At 49.3% G+C, this 11,181-nt stretch overlaps 6 protein-coding genes across 6 annotated transcripts; 3 read left to right on the forward strand and 3 right to left on the reverse strand.

Moving 5' to 3' along the window:
• Window positions 1-1,124: 1,124 nt before the first annotated feature.
• UBC8 (Ubiquitin-conjugating enzyme E2 8) lies at window positions 1,125-2,099 on the forward strand (the record flags this gene model as incomplete). Its single annotated transcript, XM_044821518.1, has 4 exons — window positions 1,125-1,157; window positions 1,424-1,520; window positions 1,569-1,683; window positions 1,733-2,099. 4 exons carry the CDS (start codon window positions 1,125-1,127, stop codon window positions 2,097-2,099), a joined length of 612 nt encoding a protein of 203 aa, XP_044682851.1.
• Window positions 2,100-2,513: 414 nt separating this feature from the next.
• Window positions 2,514-3,554, reverse strand: J7337_003810 (uncharacterized protein; the record flags this gene model as incomplete). The annotated part of the gene is made up of 1 exon (XM_044821519.1): window positions 2,514-3,554. One exon carries the CDS (start codon window positions 3,552-3,554, stop codon window positions 2,514-2,516), a length of 1,041 nt encoding a protein of 346 aa, XP_044682852.1.
• A 591-nt stretch (window positions 3,555-4,145) lies between these two features.
• J7337_003811 (uncharacterized protein) lies at window positions 4,146-5,135 on the reverse strand (the record flags this gene model as incomplete). The annotated part of the gene is made up of 3 exons (XM_044821520.1): window positions 4,146-4,376; window positions 4,431-4,768; window positions 4,817-5,135. The coding sequence occupies 3 exons, from the start codon at window positions 5,133-5,135 to the stop codon at window positions 4,146-4,148; spliced, it is 888 nt and encodes a 295-aa protein (XP_044682853.1).
• A 2,478-nt stretch (window positions 5,136-7,613) lies between these two features.
• Window positions 7,614-8,330, forward strand: J7337_003812 (uncharacterized protein; the record flags this gene model as incomplete). The annotated part of the gene is made up of 1 exon (XM_044821521.1): window positions 7,614-8,330. One exon carries the CDS (start codon window positions 7,614-7,616, stop codon window positions 8,328-8,330), a length of 717 nt encoding a protein of 238 aa, XP_044682854.1.
• Window positions 8,331-9,167: 837 nt separating this feature from the next.
• On the forward strand, window positions 9,168-9,794 carry J7337_003813 (uncharacterized protein; the record flags this gene model as incomplete). Its single annotated transcript, XM_044821522.1, has 2 exons — window positions 9,168-9,399; window positions 9,457-9,794. 2 exons carry the CDS (start codon window positions 9,168-9,170, stop codon window positions 9,792-9,794), a joined length of 570 nt encoding a protein of 189 aa, XP_044682855.1.
• Window positions 9,795-9,896: 102 nt separating this feature from the next.
• Window positions 9,897-11,076, reverse strand: J7337_003814 (uncharacterized protein; the record flags this gene model as incomplete). Its single annotated transcript, XM_044821523.1, has 2 exons — window positions 9,897-10,921; window positions 10,974-11,076. 2 exons carry the CDS (start codon window positions 11,074-11,076, stop codon window positions 9,897-9,899), a joined length of 1,128 nt encoding a protein of 375 aa, XP_044682856.1.
• Window positions 11,077-11,181: the final 105 nt, after the last annotated feature.

The following is an 11,181-nucleotide window of genomic DNA, read 5'->3' on the forward strand; positions in this document are numbered from 1 at the left end:
GAGGTTACGGAAAGTTACAAAAAGTCATCGAATGTATTCGGAAGCCGAGGTTGTTACTGGCTGTGCCGAGATGGAGGTGTAGTCTAGTGGGGGAAGTGTAACAGCTTTGGTTGAGGCTGGCTGGGTACTTGTACCGAGGATTTGGAAATGGAGGGGGTCTCATGAAGTTGTGATGACAGAATATCCGAATACGCATGCGAGCCGAGGGACCATAATATCCATAAGAAGTAGTAACCCGGCAAGTATCTATATGCATGTCTTGTCATGTAATCTTTTCCCAACCGCAGCGACTTTGTGTAAAGCCGCTTTATGTTATTCCTAGGTTACCACCGTCATAATGGTTCCGGCCGATCCTACAACTCTCTTTGGCTTGTGTCGCTACGAATATGCATGGAGATGTTGGCACTCAGTTGCTGATGCTAATCAACCATCGCCATTCGCTTTGTCCCGAATATACCCACCTAGATAGGAACTAGATAACTTCAATTAACAATATTCAATGCTTATAAACACAAGTACCTATGAACCGTTTGGGAAACTGACTGTCAAGCAGAGGCTCAGCATCTCATAACTGCACCACAAGAAACAAGCCCAAAGCTTAACTCAGAATGTGCCACCTTCATATTGAAATTGAGGCCTCTAAAAACTTGATTCGGAGAAAAAGGATGACTCAACTGATGAGTTGCATCGTTTCAGTCTCGATTCATTGCTTCATGCTGTCCATGTCATGCACATGCTCGTGACGTGCTATGTCGATCTCCCCATTGCGGCAGCTTAGTGCCTTATCGATAACACTAACACCCTGAGGGAGCAGCCGGCACCTGCCGTGTTGCGTTTGCAGCGGCTTATCACGCTCGTACACATCATATCCTCGTGACTTGGCATCCCGGGAAGGATATACCTAGCGCTTGCTTGACTCGACTTCATCTTCACCTGCCTCTAGTATATTTGAGCTTCTCCCATCCAACCTCTTTTCAACTGCACCCCATTTCTCACGCACACTTCAGCTCAGCTCCTCTGCCTCTTTTTCACGTCTTCCTCTCGAGTATCGCCTATCGCGCCGGCCCCGGAGCTATTTGGATACCTTCATAACCCCACATTCGGAAACAACATCAACCGCCATCATGAGTAGCCCACGCCGCAGAATCGAGACTGATGTGAGTTCCACTGCCTTCCAGAAACTGTGACGGGATGTGACTAATATTAATCTTCAACAAGGTCATGAAGTGCGCTGTCATCTCTGCCCTCTCGCTTGCGGTATTGCTAACATGATTACAGGATGTATGGAACTCAATATAAGCCACCGTTTCTACGATGACACTGACACCAATAGGCTTATGAGTGACTACGAAGTTACACTTGTTAATGACAACAGTAAGACTTTCGCTACAACTCCAACGTCCACTTTGCTAACATGAAACAGTGTAAGCTTCCAATTCCACTTTCACCGACTCCAGTCTATTTCCTGACCTATCCTTTTAGGCAAGAATTCTTTGTTCGCTTCAAAGGACCAGCTGAGAGTATGTTTACCGAAGCACAACGTCCGACCAATAACTGACATTACGAAGCTCCATTTGAGGGCGGAATGTGGAAGGTTCATGTCGAACTTCCCGACACCTACCCCTACAAGTCCCCTAGCATTGGCTTCGTCAACCGAATCTTTCACCCAAACATCGACGAGCTGTACGAAATCTATACCTCCGTCTGATTTGAACTATGGCTAATGGTTCAGGTCCGGTTCGGTTTGTCTCGATGTTATTAACCAGACTTGGTCGCCCATGTTCGACATGATCAACATTTTCGAGGTTTTCCTTCCTCAACTCCTGCGATACCCCAACCCTACCGACCCCCTCAACGGCGAGGCAGCGGCCTTATTGATTCGAGAACCAAAGAGCTATGATGCCAAGGTCAAAGGTGCGTGTGCATGGGTCCTTGAAACAGACAAACTGCTCATGATAGTAGAATACGTCCAGAAATATGCCTCCAAGGATGCAGCAGACGAAGCCGGAGCCGAAAGCGAAGACGATGACGAACTCTCCTCAGTGGCCAGTTTCGGAGACGACGATGAAGAGCCTGCAGGACAGATGGACGATGTATAAGCCCGTCTACAAGCGCATTCACTTGGGCGAGCGTTTCGATTCACATATGGCGTCATGGGACCGAGGCACGGATTAGGGCTATCATTGGACGGAGTTGCAGTAACCTCGCGCAGGCTTGGACTCGGATCGAATTTGTTTCTTGGCATTAGTTTGACACATGTTGCACACAAAGCTTCGCTTGTGCTCATCGGAGGGCGGTCGATCGAAACAGCCCCAACTGGATGTCATGATTGCTGGTGATGGGACTGGACGTCAGGACCTCGAAAGCAGTCTGGGCGCGATGGTTGGCTTTTCGCTCTCTGCCAAAGATGCACAGCAGAAGGACAGGATTTGAATATTAAATCAATAAATTGGCTTGAGCCCGGGTATCATATCTATAATTATTCTAAAAAGCCAGCGCCTATAGTGAAATGCTTAGTCGGAGTCGTAGTCAACCAGGCCTGCTGGCGAAGCGGGCGCCTGCGCCTTGGATGGTGGCTCCAGATTCCGCGACTCTGTTTCTTGTGGTGATCTCTTCCGCTTCACACCTGGCAGTCTAGCCGGTCCTTTCGTCTCATGTCGTTTGTCGATCAGGAAAGGATCCTTGGAGGCCCGGGTATTGCCCATAAGTTCCGACACCAGCGCATCTTTACGTTTTGAAACCTCCTTATCAGCCTTCAACTTGCTTCTGCTCTTCGAGTCCAGTGGTTTCTTCTTGCTCCCTTCAGTTTGAAACAAGGGTTTAGACAATGCTCGATCTCTGCCATCATCAACCACAGGTCTAAAGTCAATAAGAGCCGCACGGCGAGCATCCTCCTCTGTCCCGGGAACAAGATCTATGCCAAGACTCATGCGATCTTGAAGAGCCCCTGTAGCTGCCGCATCGCGCTCTCGCTCTTTGCGCCCTGCTCTAAATGCCTTCCGTAGCTTCTGATTCTGCGTATATGGATCATCCCAATGCTTCGCAGATGCCTCCATAAGATCGTCTATCCGTAGTGTCGCGCGCTTCAGCTGCTCCCTATCCTCAATAGTCTTTTCCAAACTCGAGAATGCACTGTTTCTTAACGCCTCCCTCTCCTGATCCGTCATGATGACCGCATCCCCTTCGCGCTGTACATCCTCCCCCGTATCCCTCTTCGCACCGCCCTCCGTAACCACATACGCCGTGTTCTTCGGATCTGTGCGAATCTCAATCTCGCCTCCGCAGTCCGCATGACGAAACTTGAAACTCCAAATCGGCGTTGAGAAGTAACTCCCCACGCGGCGCTTCGCGGCGTTGAAGCGAACGCCCTGGCCGATTATTGTGGGCTTGGGACAGGTGTTGCACCAGACGGCGAAGGGGAGCTCGAAGCGGACGGTGAGGGAGCCGGGTTTTGAGGCGCGTGCGCCGAGGGGGTGTTTATTGTGAAGACGGTTGCCGGATGTGGTGCCTTCTACGTCTGGCGGGACGTAGCGGCCCATGTTGAAGCCCTGCATTTTGGCGGTGGTTTTTCGAGGCTCGTGGCCTTTGGTTGGTGGAGGAGAAAGATTTGGTGTTGAAAGACTTAGATGATGGATGGAGGGGTGATGTTTGTTACCTATACCTAGTGGTAGGTACGTCACCTTTCAGTGGGGGTTGTGTGTTTTTGGTGTAAGTCGACCGGCGTCACATATCACTTGTCCTGTCCCGTCTGTATCAAAGTCCAACTTGGACGAAAATGGAATCAAAGAAAAGGAACGAGGAAGGGGTGTGCTCAAATAGAGATGTATTTTTTTTAAGAACTCGAGCATGACTCAAATGCTGCCTAAAGTGTAGTATAAGTGTGAACGTCGTCAATAAAAATCATAGTATCTTGTAGAATACCACAAATAACATATTTATGTATTTGACACCTGGGGAACAGGAGTTCCAGTCAAATATAAAGATGCATTCATAATAAAACCCTCATATTGCAGCATGTACCTATCAACCATACGGGTTCATCTGCTCGCCAGTTAAGTTTTACAATGAAGCCAATCAAGATAACAAAACATCTTAGCCTGTTCTTCTCTTGTATTGTTTTGAGACTAGATTTCTAGCAAAGACCTTCACTTCTTGTCCGCCTCAAGCTTGCCAATGACAGGCTCCAAGAGTATAGGCAGATACTCTGCAGCATCCTTGCCAAATGCAAAATCACCAGGCTTGACCTTGTACATCTCTTCCTCATTCTCAGCCTCAGGATTGATAACCGCGATACGTGCGCCTTTACGTTTGGCTTTATCGATGTAGCCAGCAGCAGGGTAAACTTGAGCTGAGGTGCCAATGACAAGCATCAAGTCCTGTATATAATTAGTCAACTTTCTAAAAATTGATCAACGTCGAGTTCAACTCACCACTTTGTCCTTGAGAAGCCAGTTCGTGATACCCATCATCATAACTTGGTCCAGATTTTCACCAAACCACACAACACCCGGTCTTTGAAAGCCCGTCTTGCACTGAGGGCACTTGGGAATGTCGTCTGGCGAGATTGGGTCTAGAGGCTGCGAGGCGTCAAGAAGAGGAAACGGTTTGCCTGGCTCTACATCGACTGAAGCTGGTGCGAGGGCAGGACAGAAAGGATCATCATGGTTGCCTCGTTGAATCCAATCGCAGTTGGTGCACTTGATGTCGAAGAGAGAGCCATGTAGAGTACGGAGTTGATCCTGTGGATGGCCCGCTTGCTGAGAAAGATCTGAGGATGTTAGTAACTAGGACATAATGCAAAGGGGGGAATCCATACTGTCGACGTTTTGTGTCAGACACAAAAAGTCCTTGTTCTTCTCAGCCAGCGCCGCAAGAGCATAATGCGCTGGATTGGGTTCCGCGCGCAAGCACATATGACGCCTATAGTTATAGAACAACCACACAAGACCGGGATCATTCTCGAAAGCGCTCATGGTAGCCAAAGACGTAGCATCATGGTTTCGCCAAAGGCCGCCAGCGCCTCGGAAAGTTGGTAGGCCAGATGATGCTGAGAGACCAGCTCCACAGAGCGCCAGTATGCGCCTACTTGAGCGGAGAGCTTCGTGAAAGGCGCCTACGTCGTTGTGAGGAGCCATTGCTGTAAAGAAACGAAAGTTCGAAGTTTCTGATTTTGATTTTGAAGAGAATATAGAAGAGAGGCGTGGTGTTGGTCTGAGAAGTCTCATGATATGGTGGTTGTGGATAAGCTTAAATGTTGGAGGGGAGTTGAGTATCCGTATGGATGCAAGGATTATCTGTAGGTTGCTTCTCCAATGTGAGTTTGCGTCACTCGCCGGGAGATGTGATTGGATCGTGGAGTAGGCAACGAAGATGAATTCTGCCTGTGGCTCAACCTACCTTGTTCCAAGATATATTTCTTAGATGAAATATCGAATCGTTGTTGATGTTGCCTGTCATGAGATGTGCTGATTGGCTCACTGGCTTTAGGTTTGCTAACATTGTATGCATCATGTATCAACCAAGACACACGACAATTGACGTTATACATGAGGCTTGAGCAAGGATAGTTGATGTATAGCTAATAAAAGATGGTGTATTCGTTTGTTTCTTTCGATTTAATTTTTGTACAATGACTGCTTAACTAAACGTTACAAGTTCATCCCATCATCTACCTACCTTTAGTATATACGGACCAGCCGATGCGAGTCCATACGAGAATCACCCAAGAGTCGAGGTGAACACTAGATAACACTATGGTCAATATGAATGCAGAGACCTTTTGTACAGCTGAGAGTTCTACGCCTCCCGCGCTTGTCCAGCGCCAGCTCATTTTCAGCCTCATCATCTGGGAGACTTCCATGCAGGGACTCTTTTACATTAGACAAGGCAACCGTAACAGTTTACTACTCGTTCAAAATTTATACGTGGTCGTCATGGAAGCCCCTAGTACTATTCGTGTTCGCTTGGCGATCCCATCCGCTAAATATTGGGATCATTATCGTGAGACGATCGCTGAGTTATACATCAAGCGGAACATGTCGTTACCTAGACTCATGCCACATATGCGCCATGAGTATGGCTTCCGAGCTACGTGAGTATGGATACTGTAAGTAGATGATCGCCTCTAACGATAGCACATAGTGAAAAGATGTATAAGCTAAGCTTTACAGAATGGAACCTCAAGAAGAACATGACAAAAAGCCGCAGTGTGGCATGTGCGCACATCACTGGCAGTAGTCATATGGATACCAATAAGCTCAAAGAGTACCATCGTAGACAGCCAGAGGAGAATGTCGAGAGCTTCTAGAAAGCTTTTGCAACCACTCAATAATTCTGCCCCAGGGGTGTCATCTACACCACCGGCCGATCTCCTTACCCAAGGATATCGCTTCCATCTCCTCAATACTTACGTTAGAGGATCGCCAGATGACAATAAGTGGCCAAGAAACGCTAAGAGTGGCTTCAAGAACGAGGACAATGTTCCAGCTTGGTGGAGCTCGGTCTCGTCAGCATCTTTGGCTTTGAGAGAAGAAAAGGAGGGCGAGGCAACTAGATTCCTACAGCATTTCATCAAGCAGTCCCACGAACAACTACTGCGTCAAGACCCTTTGATATTCACTTATATCTACACATCGGTTCTCTTCTTCGCTACAAGTCGACCAGGCGTGGCTCAATGTCTTTTAAACTCTCTATGGAATGAGAGTGGTTCAAGATCGTAAGTTGGCGATTGAAAAGTTGTGCGGCAAGTTGGAGGATTGGATTCTGGCATCACAGTCTTAGACTCAGAGACAAGAGTTTGATGAAAACTAACCGACTCTATATTATCATGAATAAGGTGGAGGCCATTAGTAGAACATTGATATGAAAAGGCACAGTCGCTGCAAGTTTTATCTTTAGACGAGAATAACTTGAAGTTCATAGACCAATGAAGACATCGGTGTCGTATACCGACCGTGTCTATGCAATAATTCGATGGACGTAGCTTGTTGGTGCCGAATAGGATGACAGAAGAGTGATGCGTGTTCCAGGCTGCCCGACTAGACAAACGGGTCGATGTTAGTGGTTTCAGTTTCAGTCTAGTTATTCCAAAGTTATCTCAACTGAAGCACATTCAAGTCAGAAACTACGAGCCAAGCAACAAAATTCCTGAGAGCGTATAATAAGCGACCAACAAGTAGGCATTCGCTTCCATTTTTATCGCATTTATTAAGCATGGCCTGCTAGACAGTCGAAGCGAGAATCCCTCAACCAAAAGAAGAAATTCCCGAACATGGGATCGCTGACGGAAATGAGCCCACCCACTCTAAAACCACACATTATAGGGCGATTCCAGTAAAACCAGGCCTACAATTCGTTGTCAGCCCCTAATTCCCGGCATCTCAGGGCCGAGTCGGCCGCTGTTTCGCTTGGCGATGGGAGGTCACTAGCCTTGTAGGGCCAGAGCCTGAGCCTGAGCCTGAGCCTGAACCTGAACCTGCGCTTTAAAAGGGTTGTCTCACCCCTTTGAACAGAAAAGAAAGAGACGACAGGGAAGATAGAGTATTCATTCGTTAATCACAGTCACTCGTTAAGACTCAACTACTCGATAATTTAATTCTATACACTCGTTAATCATGGCCGCCAAGTTCCTCACTGCGGCTCTCATCGCCGCTGTCCCAGTCCTGGCCAAGACCGATCTTGCAGGATGCACCAGCTACGACACGGTTCTCAGCAACGCCAATGGAATGTACGCGTCTCGAATCTGGTACGTCCCTGACACGGGCGAGCTGTGCGACTTTCTCGACTGTGGCGGTGGCCGAGCTCCCCCCAAGACCACTGTTCCCGGATGCCCTGGCTACGTCGGCACCGCGACCTACTCTCCTCTCTTCATCAACCCCAAGACTCTCGGTGGTGCTGTTCCTGAGGAGACTGGTGATTCTTCTCCCACGAGCACTGAGGATGGTGTGAGCGAGTCTGCTACTATCACGGCGGCGCCTACTACCGAGACTGAGGAGAGTGCTTCAACTACTGAGGCTGAGCCCGAGACTGAGTCTGAGACTAAGAGCAAGGATGATGAAGAGACTTCGACCGATAAGGCCAAGGACACAAAGACCATCACCACTCTTGCTACTCACGCAACTCCCTCTGCTTCGTCCGGAGCCGAGACCGGTTCCGCTGCTGCCTCCGCATCCGGATCCGATTCTCACTCCGTTTCGCACTCCGACTCCAGCTCCGAGACCGACGCCGCTGCTACCCCGGCCTCTACCGTTTCCACCGCCGGTGCCGTCATGCCCACAGCCGGAGCCTTCCTCGCTCTCGCCGGCGCCGCTATGTACGCCGGAATGCTCTAGATATATAGATAAGAAACCTGGATCTAGTCTTGCAGAAAATATAGTCCATCTCGGATATGCTTGCCTATTTATACAATGCCTCCCTCGGCCGTCTTTACCCATCTATAACCTGGCCAGCTGGCCTATTCCGCCTGCTCTCAAATTCCGCCGACCTCCCGTGACGGGCGTAGTCACCCTCCCCCCCCGCCTCCGCCGTAGATCCCGGGGTTCCACCACGACGAGCAATAGGGCGTTGAAGCTGATAGGTCCACCAACCAATACGCGGTGTAAAATGACAAGATTTAGTATTCAATGGGCGTCTTAGCCTTACGTGAACAATGTAGATACAGATACGTTCGATCTGTGCCTTGCTTTATGGGTTGCATATAAGATGTCAGCGAGACATGACACGGAGCCATGATTTCATAGTAGTTCGTAGAGTTGTTCATTCACAAGCATCGAAGACTCGATCAGCAAGACCTTGACTTTGTTTGTTCTACCCCAGATTCTTTGTCGTTTCCTCCACAAGCCTCGAATCTTATCTACCCGTCACCACATGACCTTTTGTTGAACCAACCGTTTCTCTCGAGTCAAACATCGTTGACTAAACTCACGATCACACGCCCTGATTTCCCCGCCAAGGAAGCCGCCGCTAGCCGTACACCCTTTGTGCTGACGACTACATCATTGTCACGATCCTTGCCCATTGAGTAACACGGAAGTCCTGTCTGCTCTCGATTCAAGCTGTGTGACCATCTTCTGTATCCTACCGACTCAACCCAAGCCCTCGGGAACCCTCACCAAACACCAAACTCTCACAACTTGAAGACAATATCGTTAACTCGTATATTCATCAATATGGGCTCCCACGACTCTTTGAACCAGGCTGAGGGTGCTCCCCGGTTCTGGTACCGTGATAACTTCTTCCTCACAAACGACAAGTCCTATCTGTGTCCCCAAACTTTCAACAAGTCTCTCGATGACAATTGGTGGAGCAGCCCCTTGCCTCAAGGACAACTCCAAAGAGTGTTGGACAACTGCTTGACTTTGGCAGTGTACTATACGCCTCAGACCGCTGAAGAGATGAAGAGTAAGTCAAACGAATCGCAGCCAATCTCTAGTTCTCCCTTTGCTAACAGTGGCACAGGGAATGGCATCGCTCAACCCAAAGATGGCTCTCCTCATAAGATGGTCGGCTTCGCTCGTGTAGTTACCGACTATGTAACGTTGGCCTATCTCACAGACGTATTCGTTCTTGAGGAATTCCAGCGGCGAGGCTTAGCATCATGGCTGATGAAGGCTCTCAAAGAGATAGTCGACGAATGGAAGCACATGCGTGGCCTCCTCCTCATGACGCACGACCAAGCCGCAGCTCGTCTGTATCAAAGGGAGTTAGGCGCCCAAGAGTTCGAAAAGGGACCATCAGCAGGGCTAGTAATGCTCGAGATGGCCGGTCCAGCCGAGAAACCCACACCCAAGCATTGATTTGCTTTTGCTTTTGTGTTTTTGTTATCTAGCGATGCATTTACTCAGAACTCTCTTGCTGGGTTATTTATTTTGAGTGTGGGGGGAATTTGGAAAATCTGTTTAGCGCTGTGATCCGGACATGGCGGCTCGCGTCTCAATGGCGCGTTTGTACGGAGGAGCAATGGGAGGCTGGACGGGATCTAGAGAGACGTAGTCCTCAGGGAGCTGATATGATGCATCGGAGTCAAAGGCGGATAGATCTCCACAGGCAATGAACGGTGCAACCCAGCGAGTGCTTCTCTCCGTATCCTCCGTTGTCTCGTCGTAAACCTCCATTTCCACGACACCCTCATTCTTTATCGTCGAATCCTGCATGTTGACATCGCCCTTCTTCTTGAGCATCTCATCCAATCGTGAACCAACGCCGAGAGGCTCCTCGAGACTGGCGCGGAAACCAGCGGGGGGTTGGAAGTTGATGCATACGATAAAAGCTTCCACACTGCTTGCGCGACTGCTGCGGGGCTTGGCGACGATGACCTTCTCAAAGAAGATCTTAAGCTGAGCGTAGAGAACATCGACGTTTCTTCCGCGGAAGATCTTGGCGACGAACTTGCCGCCGGGCTTGAGGACACAGAGGGCCAGGTTCAGGGCGGCGAAGAGTAGTTGAGACTGGACGTAGATATCGAGGTCATGAAGACCTGTCACGTCAGGAGCTCCGTCACTCAGGACAAGATCAACCGGGTGCGAGGCCTGGGTGCCAGCAGTCTTGGGATCATAAGAAGGATCAAGAGCTGAGAGTAGCAGAGGAACAGTCGCAGGATGTGTAATATCGGCTCGGAGTGTTGTAATACCCGCAAGTGGTGAAATAGGTTGCAAATCGATCGACACAATCTTGACATCTTCTCTAGGCTTTGGAGCCTCTTGTTTCTCCTCCTGAATCTGCTCTGTTTCCGTTGTTTGTTCGCCGTCGTTGTCCTTGGGTAGAATTCCCAGCATCTGCTGTCGAAACTTGGCTTCCTTATCCTGCCAAGCAGCCCTTCCAAACTTTTCGCCCTTGATCAATACGCGGGACAGTACTTGTGACCAACTTCCGGGTGCGGCGCAGAGGTCGACGACTCGAGTGACATCGGCGAACAGGTCGAATTCTGAAGGAGGGTGTTAGCTACAGAGAATTGCTTGGTCTTAATGGTGGCCTACCCTCGTCCAATTGCAGAAGCTTAAAGGCACTTCGAGCGCGCCATCCCTGCTCTTTGGCGAGTCGGTAGTAGGCGTCGCGTTTATCTTTTGAGGACTTTCCCATTGTGTCGATGTGTCGCGGTCTTGATGTCGAGATTGAATTTTTCTGAATCTGAATTTCGTGCCCCGCGTTGAAGATGGTGGGGTTGGTGGGGTGCCTCTAGAGAGT

This window comes from Fusarium musae, chromosome 3, assembly GCF_019915245.1.
Source record: "Fusarium musae strain F31 chromosome 3, whole genome shotgun sequence".
NCBI classification, from domain to species: domain Eukaryota; kingdom Fungi; phylum Ascomycota; class Sordariomycetes; order Hypocreales; family Nectriaceae; genus Fusarium; species Fusarium musae.